The sequence below is a fragment of the Pongo abelii genome, chromosome 21 (genome assembly GCF_028885655.2).
Source record: "Pongo abelii isolate AG06213 chromosome 21, NHGRI_mPonAbe1-v2.0_pri, whole genome shotgun sequence".
In the NCBI taxonomy this organism is placed as follows: domain Eukaryota; kingdom Metazoa; phylum Chordata; class Mammalia; order Primates; family Hominidae; genus Pongo; species Pongo abelii.
Window position 1 is genome coordinate 2,438,544 of NC_072006.2, and position 25,392 is coordinate 2,463,935.

A 25,392-nucleotide genomic window follows, 5' to 3' on the forward strand; every position below is an offset into this window, starting at 1 on the left:
TTTGTATGTATTTCTAATTTTGCCAAGGACCTGAATTTCTTAATGTCATTATTTGTTAATCTTCTCCACAGCCAGCTTTCCTTTGCAGTTATTTTTAATTTATTTATGTTTATTTTTAATTGGAAAATAGTAATTGCACATGTTTATGGGGTACAATGTGATGTTTTGATCTATGTATACATTGCGGACAAATTTAGACAAGCTAATGGCCATATTCATCACCTCACCAACTGATAAGGTTTGGCTTTGTGTCCCCACCCAAATCTTATCTCAAATTGTAATCCCACGCATCAAGGGAGGGAACCGTAATCCCCATGTGCTGAGGGAAAGAGGTGATTGGATCATAGGGGTGATTTCCTCCATGCTGTTTTCATGCTAGTTAGTGAGCTCACACGAGATCTGATGGTTTTATGAGGGGCTCTTCCCACTTCACTTCACACACAGGCTCTCTTACCTGCCACTATGTAAGACATACCTGCTTTCCCTTTCACCATGATTGTAAGCTTCCTGAGGCCATGGAATGCCTGCATGCCCAGCCATGCAGAACTGTGAACCAGTAAACCTCTTTTCTTTATAAATTACTTAGTCTCGGGCAGCTCCTTACAGCAGTGTGAAAGTGGACTAATACACCAACTTATCATTTTTTTGTAGGGAGAACATTAAATACCTATTCTTTTAGTAATTTAAAGATATACAATACATTACTATTAACTGTGGTCACCATGCAGTACAATAGATCACTAAAACCTATTACTCCAGTTGCACTGAAACTTTGTACAACTTTGATCAATATGTCACTTTCCTCATTCTTTTCCTTCCTCTCCCAGCCTCTGGTAGCCACCTTTATACGATCTGTTTCTGTGAGAACTACCTTTTTAGATTCCACATATAAGTGAGATTATATAGTATTTGTCTATCCATGTTGTTACAGAATTTCCCACTTTTTAAAGGCTGAATAGTTTTCCTTTGTGTACATACACCTCATTCTTTATCCATTCATCTGTCAATGGATACTTAGGTTGATGGCATATCTTGACTATTGTGAATAATGCTATAACGAACATAGAAGTGCAGATATCTCTTCAACATACTGATTTCAATTCCTTTCAATAAATATCCAGAAGTAGAATTGCTGGATCATATGGCAATTCTATTTTTAGTTTTTTGAGGAATTGTATGAAACTAAAAAGTTTCTGCACAGCAAAGAAAACAATTAACAGAATCAAGAGACAACCCAGGGATTGGGAGAAAATATTTGTAAAGCATATATCTAACGAGTGCTAATATCCAAAAAAATAAATAAATAAGGAACTCAAACAACTCAATAGCAAGAAAACAAATAACCCAATTAAAAAATAGGCAAAGGACAGCAAGAGAAACAATCAAAGGAGTAAACAGGCAACCTACAAAATTGAAGAAAATATTTGCATACTATGCATCCAACAAAGGTCTAATATCCAGAATCTATAAGAAACATAAACAAATCAACAAGACAAAACAGATAACCCCATTAAAAAGTGGGCAAAGGACATGTGCAGACACTTCTCAAACAAAGACATAAAAGAGGCTGATAAATATAATGAAAATGATGCTCATCATCTCTAATCATCAAAGAAATGCAAATCAAAACCACAGTGATATACCGTCTCATACCAGTCAGAATTACTTTTGTTAAAAAGTCAAAAAACACTATGTTGGTAAGGCTGTGGAGAAAAGAGAAGGCTGATACACTGCTGTAGGGAATGTAAATTAAATAAACCACTATGGAGAGCAGTTTGGAGATTTCTCAAAGAACTGAGAGTTTTTCTACCATTCGACCCAGCAATCCCACTAACTGGGTATATTCCCAAAGGACAATAAATCATTCTACCAAAGAGACACATGCACCTGCATGTTCATCAAAGCACTATTCACAATAGCAAAGACATGGAATCAATCCAGGTGCCCATCAATGGTGGATTGAATTTTTAAAATGTGGTACATATACACCATGGAATACTATGTAGCCATAAAAAAGAACAAAATCATGTCCTTTGAACCAACATGGATGCAGCTGGAAATCAATATCCTCAGTGAATTAATGTAGTAACCAAAAACCAAATACCACAAGTTGTCACTTACAAATGGAAGCTGAACATTGGATACACATGGTCAAAAAAATGGTAACAATAGATGCTGGGGAATACAACAGTGGGGTTGGGAGGGGAAAAAGAGCTGAAAAAACTACCTGTTGGGAACTATGGTCCCTACCTAGGTGATGGATTCATTTGCACTCCAAACCTCAGCATCATGCAATATACCTTTGTAACAAACCTGCACATGTGCTCCCTGATTCTAAAATAAAAGTTGAAAAAAGAAAAAAAATGGGCAAAGGATCTGAACAGACATTTCTCAAAAGAAGAGATATAAATGGCCAATAGATACATGAAAGAATCTCGTATCACTAATTATCAGGGAAATTTAAATAAAATCATAATGAAGTATCACCTCCAACTGTTAGAATGGTTATTATCAAAAACACCAATGATAACACGTGTTGGTGAGGATGCAAAGAAAAGGGAATCCATTGATGGCAGGAATGTAAGTTAGTACAGACATTTTGAAAAACAGTTTGGAGATTCTTCTACAATGATTTTGATGCTCAAGAGACCCATTCCTCTTTTCCGTTGCAAATATAGTGTCCAATGCTCAATATCTTTATGGAGAAAGCTCCTAAAGGAGAGTGGAATCTTCTCCAATTCCAAGAACTCCCTGTGAGGACATATATAGGGAGAGAATATCTAAGGAGATAATTTCCGCATTCCCAAGGTACACATTACTTTGGAGAGTCTGGAACAAATAATCCAAGAAGTGAAACAAGAACATGCTTTTCCCTATCCCCACCCTAACCTGTTTACAAATTTCCATGGGGGGAGCTGCAGAGTGAGTCTAAGGGGCTGAGAGCACTTGCATAGTCCAAACATCAATCAATAATACTTGGAAGAAAAATTTAAAGTTCCCAGTATATGTTTTTGGTTTCTCTACTCTTCCATTTGCAATGTAACTATAAATATAGTGATATAGAAATAAGTGAGATTAATATCCTTGTTTACTATCATCCATTCCCCCCACTCCATCTCAAAAAATGAGCTACAGCCAGTGGAATGATTTCTGTTTTATAGAATAAAAGTTAATCTCAGACCTACCCATAATAAAGATTTCTATTAGAGTTAAATCACATGTCCTAGGGTGGAAAAATGCCACAAGGGTCTGCAATAACCTGACATAAGGTAAGTGTAGCTCGACCTTTCTAAACTGCCATTCAATAGAGGCTTGGTTAAATTTCCTATACTATGGAACTTACAATCAACTTCTGAGATTTAAAAGAACTCATCAGGTATGAATGCAGCTACCTCTGGGGTTGACACAAATCCTAAACTCCAATGTACAGTGATTTAAATGAGCTAGGACAGGTAAATAGCTTTGGAAAACAGCATAAACTGGCAGTGTTCTCCCTGTGGCTGGGAAATGCAATTGTTCTTCTAGAGCTTGGCAGAGTTTTGTTTTGTTTGTTTGTCACATCAAGCCTTAATGAAAATATTTATTTCTGATCCAGGTAATCTGGATGTAAAGAAGCAAAAATAGGAAATCCATTGTATACATAAATTTTAGGGGCCTGGATACTAAGCCTGCCCATCCCAGGTTTTTATCAAAGACTACTGTGAACACATCTCTCAATTATCTAGAGTCTCCCTGTGACTTCTCACTCATTTCAGGCAGTCACTCCAAACTTAATAGGCTCTCAGAAGACCTTGAGGGTCTTCAGAAGGGAACAATATCCATCTACATCTAATACTGTCAGGTGTGAAGACCTGAACTATAGCTTTGGCTTGGAACCAACAGGAACTTTCATCCCAGGCTCTGACCATGGCTTCTCAATCTTTGAGGAATCACACGGGTATGTTAACAAAATTCAGATTCTGACTCAGTAGGTCTGTAGTGGGACCTAAGATCTGCATTTCTAACAAGCTTCAGAGTCCTGCTGACGCTGATGTTCCAAGAGCCATACTTTGAGAACCATGAGGTAGATATTTTCTTTCAAAAGGACTCATCCAAATTAGCAGAATATGTGTGATTTCCTGAGCAAAATTGGGGCTCATTGAAAATGGGAGGGAAATATGAAGCAATGGCAGTGAAGTTGGTAGTGGTTGTCCCATGGTTTGCCAATGGCCAGCCATACCTTGCTGATAAATCTGCCTTTCTTCTCTGCTGGCACCCTCTGGAGAGGGTCACAGGTACATTTGCCTCATTCGTTTATGCATTCTTCTCTTATTAGTTTTAAAGCCAAGGAATTAAACTGTGTTCACATGATGGCCCCTCAGTACACTTAACCATTATCTCATGATTTTGGTTTGGTTTATTTTGGGTTGTGTTGTTGTTGCTGTTGTTGTTGTTGTTGTTTGTTTGTTTGTTTAGCTTGCTTATCTGGGATTTGTCCAGCTTCCTAGATCTCAGATCAGAAGTGGAAATGAATGACAAATAAAAATAAAATGGTATAAGATGAAGAAGAGAGCATTTACTCAAAGCTGAGAAAGCACAATTTATCAATTATAAAATAGTTTCCAAATGTTTAATGTCGGGTCCAACAATCTTACGCACAGAAATAAGATGATGAACCATCAAGCAAAACTGAAGTTTATCATGCTGGGCTTGATGAGGAAGGGAATTATAATATATTTGAGAATGATATTCATCCACAGCCACCACCACCACCACCACCACCGCAAAACAATAGAGGGAAATAGAAAATATTGGTTATCAATGAGAGTAAATTATTTGGAACATCAATTCATGTGGGACTAATCATATACCTAGATTCAAACGAACAATTAAGCAACATGTTAATTCAGACCCAAATAATTTCTTTGAAAATAACTCTCTTTTATGGGAAGGCAGAGTCAAGTTTCCAAATTATGGTTTTAAGGAAAAAGAGGAAAGAGGAAGCAAAAAAGTGTAATATGTTCAAAGGGCCTAAAGTGTTGGGGTTTTCTTAGGTGCATTTGATTAAAAAGCTCCTACAAAACTTAGTCATCAAAACAGCTGCACTGAAAATAATTTTGTTGAGAAAACGCATTTTGTCATCTGCACAGGAAGTCATTACATAATGGGGAAAATATGCAATGACCAAGTACCAAGCAGTTGTGTGGTTCTAAACTCAGGGCCTGTCATAGTGAAGTGTTTGTATAGTTGTGCACCATAATGTCCATTGAGTGTGTCATCCTATCTTCACAGGAGAACTACCATCATATAGGTCTTCACAGAGGATCTATCATCGTATAGACACAGTCAACATTGTTTTATGAATGTCTAAAATTACAGGTGAGATTAACCAGAAAAATAAAGTTCTGAAGTCAGTGATCTAAAAGAAGAACAAACCTTCAACTACAATTATGCTTGAAATACTTAAAAGTTGTCAAACAAATCTTAATTTACAATTTATGGAACTGAACCAATTTAAACACTGCCAAGAAAGACCAGGAAACCAGACTTAATCATTCCAGTGCTTTCATCATGGTCCATTGAACGAATCTGGAGCTATATAATCTTAGTGACCACACTGCCACTACACCTCTAGACCTCTTTTTTACTTATGAAAATATTTTCAAGGAACAATTAGTCTCAGGGACATCTTAGCTCTCCCTCCCTTGTTTTCACTGTATTTCTAGGGCAGAACTCTGCAATAGACTAAAACATTAGCTCTACTGTAGTGATTCCTGTGTTATTACTCTGTCATTTTACTGAATTGTCAAGTGCTGGCATAAATGGCAGATCATATGGAGATCACAACACAGTGATAGGCCTTTCAATAATGGTTTTAAGGAGTATTGAGTTTGCACACAACAACTTCAACCAACCTCCCAGTGTTTAACAACTTCAGTGTTGGGATACACATGTGAGCCTCTGACTTTTTTCACTGTCACATTTTAATGTCATCAGGGACATTAATAATTCTGAGAAGAAGCAATCTCATGCTCTCAACAAAGCCACCCAATAGCTTAAATTTTGGAGCAAAATCCTAGAAATCATACCATTTGATGACTGTCTTTAATATGGCTAGATTCTTATTTTTTAATAGATGTTTTAATTAACAATCTTGTTTCATTGCAAAGTGATTTTAACACTGAAGCCATTGTTTATATGAAAATACTTTAGCAATGAATTATACATTTTAGTATATGTATATATATCAAACGTCCATAATATTTTAATACATATATAAGCATATGTAATATGGATGTATGTTTGTGTGTGTGTGAGTGCTTACACACAGAAAGAGCATGTCACTGACTTTTTATTGTTAGAAAAGCAAGTCTAAAACATAAAATTTGGTTACACTTTAGAGTGAAACAGATTTAGTTTCAAACCCCATCACCACCATTACTGGCACTAGACCTTGGTCAAGGACTTCCTTCTTCTCTACTGTCAAACAGAATGAGAATTACTTCACAGGCCTATTGTAAGGATTAATCACAAGAACATAAAGTCCAAGCATTGCACCTGATACATGACAGGCACTCCACTTCAGAAAGAGTAAAAATTTTCCTTAAAGCAAGTCCAGTGCTTTGCCTGGATTAGGTAAAATTGAGAATAATGGGGATGTTTTCCTAGTAGGTATGCTGAAACATATATCTAGTCGGTCACCTAGCACAACACATAAATATATAAATCAATAAAGCTTTCAAAAAATACATCGTTGGGGTTTGGAGCAAAGGAAATGACAGTTTTTCCTGTTGAATGGTCTTTCACTCAATGTTAAGGTTGATCACTTAATCTTGGAAAATCCAGAAAATTCAACAGCTAAAACTCTCACCTACACCCTAATGCAGTCATCTGGGGTCTGTGTGGCTCTTTGTGTTACTCTGCAATCTGTTCCACCTGCATCTTAATAGGTGGTCAAGTCATAGTTGAGTCCCAAAACTTCACTTTGGAATGTTCTGGCCTTTTAGGCTCAAAAAGAAAGTGTTTAGATTTAATGGTTTTATGGCCCATCAAATCCTGTGTGGTAGCCTCTAATTGCATCCAGGGGCTGGAATTTCTTTTAAAACTTTTTTTTTTGACAGTTTAATAAGAGTTTGCTAATATGCTGAACATTCCTGGAACGCATTAGGTAGGTTTTAATTTTTCTTGATATGAGGTCCCAGCACTCCCTCATGTGGCACTTGCCCACATAACAAGTCAGAAGCAAAAGGAAAATGAATATTTAATCCTTTTTTCTCTTTCTTTTTGATTTCTCATGTTTAAAGGGAGAAAAAAACATCTCAAGTAGCTCCATGAAAGATGAAGGAAATTTTTATTATAGCTACTGTGCATAAAACCTGAGAGGTTTCCATGGTAATGTTCTTAAAGTACCAAATGGTATAGCAAGCATTTTATTAATTGGATATTTGAGAAATCAGAGGTGTTCTACTTATCCTGGAAGACTGAAATTTAGCCTAATGATACCACCTATTTTATATGTGTTAGCATTTATGTTTATTATTGCTATTTCCTTCAATATGTTAAATATTCATAGAAATAATTTTGTATTCTTCTTTAAAGAATATAAAGAAAAAAATTCAAAAAATAAATAAAAATGATGTGATAGAGTTTCAAATGGATGTGCCATTATAAGTAGAGGCACTTACAAAGCAGCTTAACTATTATAAGATTTACAACTATTAAAGTGTTGATTAAGTAATCTATTGAATCAAATTTTTTATTCATAACACAGCGCATGAAAAACTGACCTCCATTCAGTATTTTTCAGTTATTTTTCTTCCACTTTAAAAGATTTCTTAGAATTTTATTTTTTGTTCGATTTTAATTCATGACCCACTGTTTATGCTCCCAAATTTTGCAAAAAGCGAATATTTCCCAATTAATTTCACTTCTGTGGCTTATTTTATCTTCTCACAGTTAAAAAGATAAAACAATAAAACATAGGATGTTTGCAATAAATATTTAAGATGATGGCATAGTGCTTGCCTTAGGATTCTTGCTCCAGTTAATGACGTTTGGAAATATCAGTAACAGAGCAGGATATTATAGGCAGCACTGCCTAAGTGATTAATAAGCTGAGCAAAGCATTTAACCTCTCTAAGCCTCGATTTCCATACCCACAGGAGTTGGAGAAAGTTTCTCAGGGTTTTGCACTCACATATTTTAAGATGATGGTAAGGATAGATGAATAAATAATGAAGTCAAATTGTGTGGCACGTACTAATTGCTCTATAAATGCTGGTGATCATCATTTTTCACAAGACTTTGAATTATCACTTTCTGAGTTTATGCAACATTTATTAAACACGTTTGTGCTTTTAGCAATAGTCAGAGATAGTTACATATCTTGTTCCTCTCCTATAGACCAAGAATGTACTTTGAAAAATGGAAATCAAATGCACTCAAATGCTCACTGCCTCATCTAAACCCTCCAGGGCTGACATAGTGCAGTGAAAAGAAGTGGGCCGACATAAAGTGCATCTAAACCCTCCAGGGATGACATAAAGTGTAGATTTCAGAAGAGTAAGAAAAGGTAGCTCTATACTTTGAATTTTTTTTGCATTTGATAAAATTTTAAATGAGATCAAAATCATTTATTTATATACTGAAAAAATTGCAAATTTTTCATGCCAATTTTCTGGGTTTTTGTTTTTGGAGATTTTTGTTGTGAAAGCTTTTTATTTCTTTCTTTCTTTTTTTTTTTTTTTTTTTGTCTTAACAGCAGAACTATTTAAAGAACTTTTCTTTTGAATGCCAAAATGCAACACAAGTAGCTGCATGCTCAGTGTCACACCTAAGTTCTGTAAGATCCCTGGGAACAACCCCAGCCTCCTTGGAACGTGGCATTCAATCCACTGGTCTTGCTCAAGTAGCTCACTTTATCAATGAAGAAATGTAATCCTAGAGAGTAAAAATGACCTGCCACAGAAATAAAACTAGTTTGTGGTAAATTTCTACATAAATCAGATGTCCCAGATGGACAGCCCAGGGGACACATGTAGCCCACAAAAGTATTTACTTTGGCCCAAACATTGTTGCCCCAAACAGTGTTTTAGGGAATTTTGATTTGTTTGCCCACATTTAAAAACCAGGAGATTGTACATAGAAATCAAGATTTCTGGCTTCTTAAAATTTTGGAAGATTTGGCAACGCCACATCCCTGCTCCCTTGGGTCATCAAGAGCTAAGATGTGGCTGCCCCCTTCTGATGGAACATGCAATCTCAGACTCGCTGCGTCTCCACCCAGGAGCTTGCACTGTTTTTTTTGTTTGTTTGTTTCAATTTCATCTTTTTGTGGACATTTACATTGCAAGCCTGGCTCCTAAAGGTACCTTTTTTTTCCCTGAGGTTTCTGCATAAAGCTTAAAATAAAAATATTTTTAGCAAAGAAAAAGAACAATTTTTATTTCCACTAGATGTAAATGGAATATACTTTTCTGAAAGTGAGTTTTTGTGTGTGAAAGATAAAGATTTCGGGGACTTTGGGCTTTGAGGGGCAAATAAAGATAGTGTGTAAGCATTTCTAGCATTTATTTCATGAATCCTCACAAGAACTCCTGCAGGTGAGAGCTCTTATTCATCTAGGGTTGCCAGATTGAGCAAACATACAGGACACCTATGATTTGTTGTTTATACGAAATTCAAACATAATGGGCCCTCTGTGTTTTATTTGATAAAGTTGTATTCATCATCATTTTGAAAATGAAAAAAGCATAGCTTCATTGGTCACTCTACAAACATGCAGCAGTGTAAAAGAGTAGAGTTCAGACTGGGCACGGTGGCTCGCGCATGTAATCCCAGCACTTTGGGAGGCCAAGGCAGGCAGATCACGAAGTCAGGAGATCAAGACCATCCTGGCCAACATGGTGAAACCCTGTCTCTACTAAAATACAAAAAATTAGCCAGCCATCGCGGTGCACGCCTGTAGTCCTAGCTACCCAGGAGGCTGAGGCAGGGGAATCGCTTGAACCTGGGAGGCAGAGGTTGCAGTGAGCTAAGATAGCGCCACTGCACTACAGTCTGGTGACAGAGCAAGACTCTGTCTCAAATAAAAGAGTCGAGTTCAGTCCTCGGTCCCTGTTAATAAGGTGGATTATTATTATCCCACAGTTGTGAGAGGAACGGCAGAAAGGCCCTTGAAGTTGGACTCTGAATAAATCTGGAGAGTCAACAGGGAAAATGAGACTGTGGTACCATAGCAATTCCCAGAACTTTCTGGAGGCCCAATTCTAATTACTCAGGCCAGACCATTGCCTGTGGACACCAATGGGTTTCACTTACTCTCACTGACCATGCTGAGGGGGACACTTCTCCAGAAAGATTGATAACTAACCCCTATTTTCTGGACCTGGCCCCAGCTTCTCTTCCTTGCTAGGGTCTAAGTCCCTGGAGACAGGAATGCTTAGCAGCCAGATATTTAGGAGGGTAACAGAAAAAATACTCACAACAAATTGCATAGATTTCCCAATATTCCCAAGGACTGCTTGCTTGAGAGGATTTCCATATTTTTTCTGGGAATGATGGAATAAATCCAATAATAACTTCATAATTCCATGTGAATTTTCTGAGTTTTCATAAATAAATCTCTGCCAAGTATGAATATTCTTACACTGTTACTTAAATTTGCCTGTGGCTATCTATAGCCTTCAGTTAGCTATTATCCTGGTTTGCATACTTCAAGAAGCCAAAAATGACACAGAGATGTGAGAGCAAGTCATCTTATTTGGAAACGATCTCAATGAATTGAAGAAATGGGGAAGTGAGAGAAGAATGGGAAGGAAGCCAATAGAAGATGGTGTGTTCATGGGCAGGCAACTTCAGTGGGCATCTGGGACTCAATCCTTTCAAGGGACACTGGGTGACCATATTAGAAAATGCTTCAGTTACCCTGAGCAAAGAGAGCTCAGGTATTTATCCACCTACTGCTGTACATCATTAGCTAAGGAACCCTCTCTCCCATTCCCCTACTTCAAACACATCTATCCATGGGCTTATGTTGCAACAGATAATGTCAGGCAAAAAGTGGTAGGTCTGATGGAAATGGGAAGTAAGAAGGGAATACGTCCAGAGCACAAGCAGCATCTACTCCAGGCATTCATTCTTTCTTTGCAAGTAACCCACTGTCCCACAACCAAAACACACCAGCCAAAGAGCACTCTGCTATGAGGTGATGACCATCAGCTTTCTGGATACACCTAAATATTAAATAGACTAAGAACCTATAGATGGTCTTTGAAACATAGGTGAAAACTTAGAAACCCTGGAGAGAGGTTTCTACTACAAATACAGAATAGAAACTCTGATGTTGCTGCCCTGATAGGAACCCAATGGAGGATCCTAGATTTTTGAAAGCAACATGTGTACACTTCCATTGCCTTCTTCAATTCCTCTGCAATCTCGATGTCACCACCCTCTCTTTGTTCTGCTGGATCCACCTTATCCAAATGTCTATTGTGTAAATTATTCTCCTGAGGGGCCTGCTTTGCATGCTCCTAAAACTATAATTACTTCTAGGGGATCATAATGGGCTTCTCCTCATGACACTTCATAAGAGTTTCTGAAATTAAAGCCCTTGCAAAGTGGTGAGGAGCCCAGATTCTGGAGACAGAATACCTCTATCTGAATCCCATCTCTATCACTTATGAATTGCGCATCCCTAGGCAAGGTTATTCATCTGGCGTGTGCCTCAGTTTCTCCTGTGTAAAATAGGTTTAATAATATGACCTATTTATTTGGGCTGCTCTGAGGCTTCAATGCTATAATACTCATAATATACTTAAAATAGTGTCTGGAACATGATAATTGCTTTATAAGTGTTAAATAGATCTAAGGGGATAAGACTGTAATAGGCATTTAATATCCTCTTATGGTTACTTCTGGAGGAAATAGTCATACTTAGGCTGTCAAATCATAGTTTCTAAGGAAGCTTTCTTTTCTGCTTTCTTCTCTTTCTTCTCAGCCCAACTCCACCAAGAATAAAGACTGGTCTTGGAACCATCAGAAGTGACTTGGAGAATAAATCTGCCATTGACGAACCATGAAAAACTGTTTTCTCTGGAACTGTGGCTTCTTGCCCACAAAACAGGGACAGAAACACCTGTCAAGTATCAAATAAAGTAATATGTGTTCGTATGGTTAGGCTTTGTTTCTCCATCCAAATCTCATCTTGAATTGTAATCCCAGAGACCTAGTGGGAGGTGATTGGATCGTGGGGGTGGTTTCCCCCATGCTGTTCTTATGATAATGGGTGAGTTCTCATGAGATCAGATGGTTTTATAAGTATTGACATTTCCCTGCTTGCACTTCTCTCTCCTGCCTCCATGGGAAGAAGGTCGTTCCTTCCCCTTTGCCTTCCACCATGATTGTAAGTTTCCTGAGGCCTCCTCAGCCATGTAGAACTGTGAGTCAGTTAAACCTCTTTCCTTAATAAATTACACAGTCTCGAAGAGTATCTTCAAATCAGTGTGAGAAGGAACTAATACATGTGGTAAAAATAATTTGCTGGCTCCAGGGTGCCTTACCAAGTGAGCTCTGCTTTTTGCTTTCTCTGCTTCCTTTCTTTATTTCCATTCTCTTCATGGTAACTTGTCCCTTTATCTCTACTCTTTTAAATCTAATTTTTATTGTTTCCTCCTTACAAAATAATTCAAAGAAGAGTTTATAAGATTGAGCCAAAAATCAGAAGAGTATAAAGTCAGGAGTAATCTCATCACTTATAAATAAACATTTGTAAATTGTGATCTTTGAAACTAAATGTATTTTAGGACCTGACTATTGTTTGCAACTGATTTCTTACAATTTGAAATTAAAATATCATTCTATGTTATTGCACTCTTCCTATAGTATAATTTTTTAATTTGATGCCATTTTTATGCATCATATATTTTGCAAACTATCTCCAATTATGAGATGTTTGGGTATTTTTTTCTAATTATTCTCCTGCTAAAAATAAGAAGCATGAAAATACTCGCAGAAATGATTTTTTTCCTCAAAAATCATAATTTTTCCTTGGAATTCCTAGAAGAGAATTTTTAGCATCACATGGAATTTACATTTTTAGAGCTTTGATATACAGTGCCAGATTATTTTCTAGGAAGATTATTCCACTTTACACTTTTCTCAACACTCTTTGAAATGCACATTTTCTCCCTAACCTAATCATACTGCCTGATCTTAAAATAAAAATTCGATATATGGAAAATAAAATAGATGGTCATAATTTACATCTTTGCTTATTAATGAAATTGAATATTTTTCATATGTTTAATTGGTCACTTTTATGTCTCCATTTGTAAATTTCCTATTTATATCTTTTGTTCACTTATTTGTCTTTGATCCTTTGAGCAATATATTATTTTCTTCTTCAAATATAAGGGCTTTTTACGTGGAAAGGACATTAACCCTTCACAGTCTCATATTTTTTTTCCATTTCTTTCAGTTTACCATTTACTTTTTATTTTCATTGAGATTTAAAAGCACTAAAGTTTTAGTTTTTTGGTGTTCATTTGTTTTCTTTTGTTCTAAGGTTGTTGCCTATAGCTTCAAGCCTGAAAGGGCCTTTATTATCTTGATTTTGTATAGATATATACCCATTTAGTATTTTCCTTTTTTTTCCTTCTCTCTACTTATGTTTCAGGATTACCATAGACAAAAGGCTGAGGCCCCAAAGCCACTTATTTGTGTGTGGTCCTAGAATTAAGGAAGCTGCTAAGTCTGTCCAGCAAAACCTCATTGTGCCATTCTCATATCCCTGACAGAATTTTATGTCAGACATTTCAAGAAGGGAGGTGAATTCACAAGATCCTTAATTCTTAAAACTAAAATGTTTTAAAGTATTATATAGTCGTGTTCTTTTTCTGCTCTGCTTAGCATCAAAAGAATTCATTTCCAAGTTTTATATTAGTTTCTGGAGCACAATTTGGGGAGATTTTTTACTCTGCACAGCCTTTCAAATGTTCACAGTTGCTAGAGAACTGGAAAGTTAATAAATTAGCCCTAATAAGAGATTTCTTTACATCATTTTTGATTTTCTCATCACTCCCTCCTAAGACAGCTGGAACTGCTTTATTGGGAATATAACTCATCCATAAAAAAGAATCATGATCCAAAACCATGGGAGAAAACACAACCAACCACGTTGCTCCATTTGCAATTTGGCTGTGAGAACCACTTTGGTTTGGGGGAAGCAGGAGGATTTTGAGATAAGGTAGCCACAGGGCTGAATTCCAATTCTGTAACTACCTAGCTGTGACCTTGGGCGAGTCTACTTGTCAGAGATCCATTTCCTGAGACAGTACTATTAATACCCATAATGTAATCAACAGTTACTGAGCCACTACTCTCTGCCATGAACTTTGTATACCTGAACTCATTCAATCCTCACCATAACCCAAATAGGCAGGTACAGTTTTTGTCCCCATTTTACAGCCAAGGAAACCAATGCAGAGAGAGGATATCTTGCCCAGTCACACAGCTGGAAAGAAGAGGAGCAGGACATGCAAGGACAAGTATTTTGATGATAGAGTCCACGAGCTTAATGTTTCTGAGTGTAAAAACATCAAGGAACATGTTTGCTTGGTGCATTCAGAGAAGGAAGTCGATACACATTAGCCTCCTTCTGTCCCTATGGTGACAATCTTCCTCCTACCTCGCACAGTGGCAAGCTCGCCATCCACATGAGCCATGCGCTGCATGGCTGTAGCCCCCACACATATTGGCATGCTGACCCTCTGTCCTAAAACAGAAGTCGACAGATCTGTTTCAGCAACATTCCGGAGCATCCTTGGATACAGCTTCCATCTAGAATTAAAAAATAAAATAAAATAAAAGGCTTTAGAGTTTCAAAATCATAACCAAAACTTTGACATTACATTTTAGTTAAAAGAAAAAATATGATTGGATTTTTTCCAAACAAGCAAATGACTTCATAAAGCTAATGGAAAAGTGGCAATTTTACTGTTTGTTAGGATAGAAAGTTAACAAGTAGAGGATAATGAATTTCCCAAGCAATTATTTATTAAAGTATAACTAATATATAATAGTATTCACTCATTTTAGTCTTCAGTTTTGTGAATTTTGACAAATGCATATAGTGGTGTAACTGCCATGACAATCAAGATCTAGAAAAGTTCAATCATTCCCAAAAACATCCCCGTTTTCTTTTGTAGTGAAACTCTCCCCAGTTCAATCCCCTGACAACAACTGATGCATTTTTTCTTTGTCCCGATAATTTTGCTTTGCAAGAATATCATGTAAACAAAATCGTTCAGTATGTAGCCTTTTGAGTTTGGCTTCTTTCACTTAACATAATGCATTAGAGATTTTCTCATGTTGTTGTATGTGTCAATAGTTTGTTCCTTTTGGTTGATGAATAATATTCCATTGTACAGGGGTACCATCATTTGTCCAATCATTCCCAAGCTAAAAGACATTTTGAATACTTCCAGTTTAGGGGGAAATTCTAAATAAAGCCACTACAAACATTCACGTATAGGTTCTTGTGTGAACATAGTTTTCGTTTCACTTCCCCAATCTTGAAAATCAAGATGGTATACAAATGCATAGAGTTTAGATTAGAGTTTAAGAAGATATGCTATGTCTAGTTTGTCTTCTTTTTATGTGAGCAACAGCAGCTTCAGGCAATTACTTTTAAAATTATAATTTGGTTTCTTCAAAATTATTGAGCTATATGCTATATTCATTAAAGTCTAATGACGAAGGAATGTTTTTTATTAGTTTAATTTAACATTTTTCTCAAAAATGTTATTTGACAAAAACTGAAATTTGGGTGTTAAAAAGTTTTTGACTCCTGAAAATTATTTTAAATGACTGTTTCTGTGATTCTTCTGTGTTGGAAGGAAAATTACCAATAAACCAGCAACCAAAAATTCACCAATAAAATTTACAGAAGAACTAGTTCTCTTTCCTCCTGACAAAATATATATCTCCTGTTTGTTTTCATTTATTATTCTCATTAGTACTGATTAAAATTGAAGAAAATACAGCCCTATTTCTAATATGCATGAGTATTATAAACATGTTGTTTAGGCACACATGCATATCTAACCAGCATTCACCTAGTATTACCTAGATTTAACTCTACTTCCAGAAACAGCATGACTTTTTAGTAAATATAGTGAAGTATGATATAGTAATGCAGTAAGTTAAAGAAAAAAAAGAAGAAAAAGAAAAAGCCCTTAATTGAAGCATACTTCCTGTAGCGGAAGAAGAAATTCTGCCTTCTATTGCTTTGTGGAATAGCTAAGGGTCTGTAATCTAACCCTTCCTCACATAATAAAGTAAAAACATCCAGTCCCTGAAAAGCATAATAAAGAAGTTTAACTGTGTGATTTCTATGCTATTCCTTTGAACATTATAATTGTCATTATTTTATGTCACACCACATGCTCTGTTGCTGAAAGTCTTTTCTTCTTGACGGACCCTCACAGCATGATTCTTTGATCTCCATTTTGAAGGGGGAGAAGCAGGAGCCTTGAAGAGAGTTTTTATTACCAATCATCTCTAAGTGTGTTATTAGAATGAGAGAAAACGATCTTAATAGCAGCCATTGGCATGCCAGCCTTGGAAGGCATTAATATTTACTTAGAGCTAGAGAAACAATGAAAGCTTTATGACAAGAACACGCAATCTGCAGGACAGCAGCTGTGTGTGTGTGTGTGTGTGTGTGTGTGTCTGTGTGTCTGTGTTCATGCGTGCCAAAAGGGACATTTTTAAAGGTCAAATTCCCATTTATAAAGCAAGGCTAAATCCTTCCATCTCCAGACAGTGACTTTACGCTTGTCCACTTGGTGGCGCAGTCACTTTAATAGCTGTGGGCTTACTTTCCCTTAAACAGTATTTTCTGTTCTGAGGATGTTACAGAGGCTTGTCAACCAATGCACAAAACGTAATTCCTACGTAAAATTGGATAAAATCAATGGAATGGGAACATGTATGTTATCTAAAGAGTCCTCCATGTTTTGATATTTTTCAAATAGTAGTAACAACAACTATGTCAGATAGCTCACTAGCTTTCCAAGCCTTGCCCAACCCCAACCCAAATTTAAGTAAATTTCCCACAATCATACATAAAATAGCACCTCACTGTATTCTCGGACTGTGCTCTCCTGGGCCTCCACTTTGGAAAAAGAATTGGTTCAACTGGCAAACAGTTGAACCAATTGAATAATAAACCGTTTTCAAAGGATAGAAAATGAGATGCCAGAGTAAAGGAAGTGGGGTAAAGGTGAGAATCTGTTCACAGGAATTCTGGCCCACCCCTCACATCTAACAAGGGCCTCAAATTTAACTTATAAAAAAATCAAATGATATACACACTCCTCACAAAGTAGCTGCCTTGTTGAAGGAAGACACCCATGTCTCACCCAGCTTTATAACTGTATGCTGTTTCTGAATCACACCAACTGGATATAGCGGATTCATGTTTTGTAAGTTGTGTAATACTATAATACTGCATTCCAATTTTCTCCACATTAATTTTTTACTCTAAACAGTTAAAATATATAAAGCAAAAACACCTTATTCACCTGTTGTGGATACTAGATAAATGATTTTGTGACATTTATGCCTATGAGAACACAATGTCACTGGTAAATTTATATCACTTCTCAAATATTAAAGTGAGAGAATGACATCACTTTTACCCATCTGTTATGTAAAAGAAAATGACGCAATCTTCAGTATCAATAGGTAACGCAGCAGAAAAGAGTTTCCTTTTCTGAAATCATGAGGGCTTCTAAGTGTCCAAATTGTTTAATTATCTTCCATCATTGATAATTTCAGAAAAAAAGCTACAACAATGTGAAGACCATAGTTGAGAAGGCTACTCTGAATAAATGTGTAAGAGAAACAAATTACTGTTCTTCCTTGAATTAATCCCAATCAATTCCAGCCGTGCAAAATGTAGCAAGTTGACATTTGCCCTGTTTTGTTATAACCACAATAAGAAATTTTGTTCTTCTGGGTGGTTCCATTTACTTGTCCTTTTAAACATTTTTTTCTATTGCCACAGTAATATTAGTATCAAGTCTTACCCAAAAATATCTCCAAGCAACTGCTGGGTCACATGAGTGGTCCATGTCCCCAGAACTCCAAAATGTGATTATCAGAGCTGAGTACAGAGAAATAAAAGCTGTCACTGTGAACGACCTTTTGTTGTACTTGTGAGATGGGGAGGTGTATAAATTTCGTAAATGTGTTTGAAATACTCTGGCTTTGTATCACAGCAGATTGTCTGAGGTTTGATTGTTTTGCACTTTTCATTAGAATCAGAATGTGAAATTTCAGGTTGATTTCCTTCATGCCATCAACCCAAAGTCTCCACAACCCTGGCAGAATTTCTATTCTTAGTTTCACGTGACCAGCTACATGATGCAGTGTGAGGAATCAAGGGTCACCTAGCGAGTCACACAGCAAAAGAGAAATTGAGATATTAGCTAGGTAATGACCGCTAAAATGTGTTGCAATAAAAACGCAACTAGTTGATAATAAAATAGCATCAGCTGTCCTCCAAAGAAAGTTGTTCAATACTTTTTTTTTTTTATTTAAAGCTGAACAAAACAGAATGATCAAGATTCATGGAAAAGGTGGCGCTGCAAATTCGTTTTCATTATCTGTGTCCTATCCCTAAGTTACTCGCTACACACATAGGATGGGAATACTCACTTGGGCCTCATGTAATTCACATAAGGCATGAGGCACTTTTCCAGTTCACAACTTAGAAGTCACCAAGCTTTCTATGTCTCCCAAAGTTTCTACAATTTAAAGGGTTGCATAGGTGATCCATCTGCTTTGGGGCACCCCTTTGCATCCTCTCTGAGACCTCCACTTGGCCAACTATTTTGGGCCCATTTTGCATCAATTCAACCCAACAGCATTATGGAGGCTGATATGCATCCAGTGGAATGTAAGCTCCTATGGACAGGAACTTTGTCTGGCTCACTGCTTTTTCCTCAGCATGTAGTACACAGTGTAGCTCATGGAGACTCCTAATTAGCTCTAGTTAATTAGCTAGCATGCGACCAAGGGCATTAAGAGGTGAGGAAGGCTGTATATAAATGAAATAAATAATCACTTGAGCATTGGAGGTCTAGCAATGCTGAGACACTAACTCTATAAATCTATCAAGGGTCTGAAATTTTCTTGGTTGTAATAACCTATTTGGGTTAAGGTGTTTTCAAGAGACCACTCATAGGCAAATTTTGGGGGACAAAGTTAATATCGGCCCAAGAAGGGGCATCTTCCAAGAGCAGAAACTTTTAAATGAGTCCAAAGTAGTAAATAATGGTGCAGAATTTTAAGCCCCTCTGCTCTCAGTCAGCTTCCCTTCCCTTGACTTCCCTGGAGGTTGTTGAGCTCATTTGGGTTCCAGGCAAAACCTGAGACAAAGTCGAGGCTTGAAAGGGTTGGGGTTTTTCAGTCTTTTACATGGATTTGTGGGTGAATCAGTGCTGCCTACCAGAGGCCACCTTGGCAGGGATAATTTTATTTCTCCTAATTTAAATATGGAAAACTGATTTTGAGTGATTTTGTTGTAGACTAAAGAAGAAATCAGGGAGGAAGGCTGATTCTCTCCCCCTGCATATTTTCTGCCTTTTTGTCTTTAATTTGTCACCATCAATGAGTACCCACAATACTGATTGCCTTTACTAACAGCCATAATGTTAGATGGATGAGACTGAGTGTAGTGTAGTGAAGGCGCTCCTCTCTTGCTCCAGCAAATAAACCATTTTTGTAACTGCTATAAAAAAACACCCCTTTGAAATGATTTTATTTCTTGTTTTTATTACAAACAGAAAGCATAAACCATGTCACCCACCATCTTGTGCTTTGAAATATGAAAGTCAAAGGAAAACTAATTTGGGAGGAGAGATGAAGTGCTTTGAAGGAGAGATGAAACAGCAAAGTTGAAAGATTAATGCTACATAGACAAATTGAAATCTAAAGTGAAAGTTTAGACAACAGTAATCAAAATGAATGATAACATGAAAAGCCAGCAGGAAGAGAACATTTGAGCCAACAATCCAATCTGTTTCATCCGGATAAGATGGTTATCCGGCATTTAATGCTGTTTCCTACACCATGAACATAAGCATTTACTGTCATACTAAGAAAAAGAAAAATCATCCGAATTTATCACTATCTTTATATGTAGTTAAATTAATTGTTATCATACTTCCAAGTGAAGTAACATAGGTTTGGCTTTTGAAGTCAGTTCCTCAAGATTCACAGGCTTGGAATATTTTTTAACAATTTAAAGGCCCAAGATTTCTTACAGCCCCAAGAACTTTCCCCTCTCTACTAAGCACAAATCTGAACAAATAATTACACACCACCAATGTAAAACTCGGAGATCTTATTTTAGTACAGTCTTTGTGTAATTTTAAAACACGATTTAAAAAAATAAATTTTCTTACCTGGAAAATGCTGCAATATTATCAGCCAAAGTTTCTTCATCATTTGCCCCAGACCTGTAATAGTCATATATAGACTTTGGAAGTACCGATTTAGCATGTTGTTCATAATCATTGATACAAATTAGCCGGGGGAGCATTTTCACAGGTTATTGCTATCCCAGATGGAGTTTTTTGTTTTTTTTTTAATGTATTTCTTTCTACATCCTCACTGTTCTGTTATTTGTCAATTATTAATAGACTTTTGCCAAAGTTCAGATTTAGTTCTCTGTTGCTTACATCAAGTGAGCAAACATTATATGCTTAGCCTTTGAAATTTCATTTGTAGGCTATCTGCCAAAGAACACCGAAGTCACTATCTGTCAAAGAACACCAAAGTTGAGGTTGGGGAGGCAGCAGAAGGTGATTAGGTGTCTATCACATTAAAAAGGGGAAAGTAATAAGTAAAAAATTAAAGACTTAGAGGAATACCTGTATGAAACCACTCTTGGTTCAGTTTTGCCTAAGGCTGCTTCTTGCACATGGTCTGTGCCTGTGTTCTTTGCTTGATACCCAGAATGGGCTGCCCATTCATTTTCTTTCCACATTTGGATCATGCACAAATCATATAAACAAGAGCTTATGAACTGTATGGGGCATCCATGAAATACGGGGCATCCATGAAATTCAGGGCTTCTGCACAATATAAAATTTAGCTGATTACAAACATAAACATTTGGCTTTAACATGGAACATTAAGACCAAATTTACAGCTAATTGTTTTATTCATTCTATATATTTGAGGTTTACAACATGATGTTATGAGATACATATATATAGAAAAATGGTTACAATAAGGGAGGCAAATATAATATATATATCATCTCACCCATAGTTACTTTTTTGTGTGTATGACAAGAACAGCTAAAATCAACTTATTTAACAAAAATTCCTAATATGATACAATTTTATTAACTTTAGTCCTCATGTTGCACATTAGCTCTCTAGACCAGGGGTCCCAAACCCCCCAGCATGGACTGGTACCAGTCCGTGGCCTGTTAGGAACCAAGCTGCACAGCAGGAGGTGAGCAGCCGGTGAGCAAGCATTACAGCCTGAGCTCCGCCTCCTATTGTGAACTACACATGTGGGGATCTAGGTTGTGCCACTCCTTATGAGAATCTAATGCCTGACGATCTGAGGTGGAACAGTTTCATTCCAAAACCATCCACCTACCCCCACTGCCCATGGAAAAATTGTATTCCACAAAACTTGTCCCTGGTGCCGAAAAGGTTAGGGACCCTGTTGTAGACTTATGTATCCTACATGTCTACTATTTTGTATCCTTTGACCTATATTACCCCTTTTCCTCTTCCCTGCTTCCCACTAGTGGTATTCACTGTTTCATTCTCTAGATCTGTGCATTTGAAGTCTTTTTTAAAACAAAATCCCACCTGTAAGTGAAATAATGCAATAGTTTCCCTTTTGTGCCTCGCTTATTTCACTTAGCATAATGTTCTCTGGGTTCTCCTGCAAATGACAGGATTCCCTTCTCTTATAAGGCTGAATAATATTTCATTGTGTATATATCTATACATTTTCCTTATCCATTTGTCTCTTAATGGGCATTTAGGTTTACCTTAATTCATTTTTTTTTTGAGATGGAGTCTTTCTCTGTCTCCCAGGCTGGAGTGCAGCGGTGTGATCTCAGCTCACTGCAGCCTCTATCTCCCAGGTTCAAGAGATTATTCTGCCTCAGCCTCCCAAGTAACTGGGACTACAGGCATGTCCACCACGCCTGGCTAATTTTTGTATTTGTATTTAGTAAAGACGGGGTTTCACTATATTGGACAGGCTGGTCTCAAACTCCTGACCTCAAGTGATCCAACCACCTCGGCCTCCCAGAGTGCTGGGATTGCAGGTGTGAGCCACCGCACATGGCCTACCACTAATTCTTAGAGTCTTATCTTGCCCTGGAGAGGGTATAGGGAAGTGGTATTCCAAAAGACCTGTGGTCTCAGTCTATAATTTCACTCAATCATGGAACACCTGGGGAAGATTCACATTAGTAAGATATGCTTGAGAAGGCAATGATTTTAACTACAGTTAGACCTGAGTTTCAATCTAGGAGCTGCCACTTAAAGCTGCTTGCCAGCTGTTCACTATCTACATTCCAACCACCTATACCTGTAGAAGAACTTGCTCTTGAACTTGGAGCCTGCTTTTTTCATAAACATAGCATGCCAAATAGGATAGTTCCATACCCTGTGGAACAGCCCTCAACCACAAGCCCAAGAAAGTTCACTCTTCTGGCGGGATTACTCCTAGGCTTATGTTCTACATTGCAGGTTTCAGTTATCCACAATGTGAGCTGGTTGATAATCTATGCTGTGTTGGCTATGTTCCTTTTTTGTTTGTTTTTTGTTTTGAGATGGAGTCTCGCACTGTCACCAGACTGGAGTGCAGTGGTGCAATCTCGGCTCACTGCAACCTCCGCCTCCCAGGTTCAAGCAATTCTCCTGCCTCAGCCTCCCGAGTAGCTGGGATTACTGGCTCATGCCACCACACCCAGCTGATTTTTGTGTTTTTAGTAGAGATGGGGTTTCACCATGTTGGCCAGGATGGTCTTGATCTCTTGACCTCGTGATCCGCCCACCTCAGCCTCCCAAAGTGCTGGGATTACAGGCATAAGCCACCGTTCCCGGCCTGGCTGCTTTCCCTTCTAATCAGACTTCCCTACTCCTCATTGGTGCTCCCTTCACCTCCCAAATAAACTCCTTGCATTTGAATACTTGCCTTTCAGTCTCCTTTTGGTGAAACTCAAACCAAGATAAAGAGAAATATTCATCCCTACCCTGAGGAGTGACTGTGAGGACAAAGGATATATCATCGCTTAAACACCTGGCATATAGCAGGCACAGTTGACCTTTGAACAAAAAAAAGGGTCCACTTATATGTAGATTTTCTTTAGATTCTTCCACCCATGAGACAGCAAAACCAACTTCTCCTCTTCCTCCTGCTCCTCATTCTACACAATGTGAAGATGACAAGGATGAAGAGTTTTGATGTTCCACTTACACTTTATGAATAGTAAATATATTTTCCCTTCCTTATGATTTTCTTAATAACATTTTCTTTTTTCTAGCTTGCTTTATTGTAAGAATACAGTATAAAACACATGTAACATATAAAATATGTGTAAGTTGATTTTGTTATTGGTAAGGCTTCCAGTCAACAGTAGGCTACTAGTTGTTAAGTTTTGCGGGAGTCGAAAGTTATACACAGTGGGTCGGTACCTCTAACCCCCATATTGTTCAGTGGTAAACTATATTTCATTAATATTGCCCACCCTCATCTTCTCAATATACCTTACCAACACATTTTTCCAAAAGACTTTTGTTTAATGTCAATTATATTAGGACAATTCCCTAATGTATGAGAGATTGGACAAAGGGATTCTTGAGCTTCTGGAAGGCCATTGCCATTTTCCTTCAAGTAAGTTAATCCCTTTGAGTATTTCTTTGCTAGATTTGCAATTAGTCCAATTTATTTTCTACACCCTCAAGAGAAGTGTCTTTCATAAATAATGTATATTTATATTATCAGATCTTTTTGAAAATTGCCTTATCCCATGCTTCATGAGGCTTTATATGGTAGAAAGAATAGGGTGTAAAATCATATCTTACAGTGGGTAAGTACCCTTTGAGTTTATTTTGGGGAAGGAAAATCATCTAAGATGAAGAAGAATACTAAGGGGTTCAGTATGTAATCTGTGACTTAGTTTTAACCTGTGGCCACAGAGTGAACACAAAGCACAGTCACCTGTTATATGAAATTCCCATGCTGTGGGTCACCAAAAGGAGCAGGAGAGAGGATATGGATCAAATCAATTTTTACTACTGACAAAACAATTATAAACCAAAGATGCAGGCTCCATAGCAGCCTATTAGGCAAACTGGGAATGAAACCAGAACCAAAAATTTAAGCCATTAGGTCTTTCCCAGCTGTAATGATATATATAGTATATAAAAAATAAAGGGTTTTAATTTAATCAAAGGGTCATATGCTGTTAAAATTGACATTGAATTTTATAGTACATAGGTTTATTCTCAAAGTTCACAAATGCTTACTTTTTGCATCAATGTAGTGACAGATACAATGACATATTAAAATCGCTATTAGGATGTGAAAAATCTCCCAATAAGATAAGCAAGTTCTAAATAATTCAGTTTCATAGTTAACAAAATTATTATGAAAATGTTGTCAAAGGAATCTTAATTATGGCTTATAACTCATTCAAAATGTAAAGATTAAAGCATGACCTTTTATTTGCATATTTATGTGCAAATGTAGCATTTATTAAAATAATTAGCATCCTGCAACTAACGTGATTAGAATGAAGAGGCAATCTAATATTGTTAATCAGGTCAAGTCCTGGTGAAACTAAAGAAGACACATAAGGGCCAGTGATTCTCAAAGTGTGGCTTTGAATCAGCAGCATCAGCATCACCTAGAAAGTTATTAGAAATGCAAATTCCAGGCGTCATCCTAGTCCTACTGAATCAGAAACTCTACAGCTATTTGTGCTGTAACAAGCCTTCCAGGTGATTTGATGCACAGTATTGTTTGAGAACCATGGTTTAGGCAAGATGGAATGTAAAGGGGGACTTTTTTCTTAAGAGGCTTATTCTTTTTTATAATTTCAACTTTTATCTTAGATACCGAGGCACATATGCAGCTTTGTTACCTGGGGATATTGAATGATGCTGAGGTTTGGGGTACAAATCCTGTCACCTAGGTAGTGATCACAGTACTCAATACGTAGTTTTTCTTTTTTATTTTTTTTCTTTATTTTTTATTATTATTATTATTATTATTATTATTATTATTATACTTTAGGCTCTATGGTACATGTGCGCAATGTGCAGGTAAGTTACATATGTATACATGTGCCATGCTGGTGTG

At 37.0% G+C, this 25,392-nt stretch overlaps 1 protein-coding gene across 1 annotated transcript in view; it reads right to left on the reverse strand.

Moving 5' to 3' along the window:
* The window catches only part of HAO1 (hydroxyacid oxidase 1), a 57,732-nt gene extending 37,110 nt beyond the window's left edge, over nt 1–20,622 (reverse strand). Inside the window, exons 1-2 of the mRNA XM_002829948.3 lie at nt 20,454–20,622; nt 14,666–14,817 (exon numbers count right to left, since the gene is read on the reverse strand). Of these exons, the coding sequence (XP_002829994.2) occupies nt 14,666–14,817; nt 20,454–20,590 (289 nt within the window). The 5' untranslated portion in view covers nt 20,591–20,622. The remainder of the gene's footprint in view (nt 1–14,665; nt 14,818–20,453) is intronic.
* Between the last annotated feature and the right edge of the window lie 4,770 nt (nt 20,623–25,392).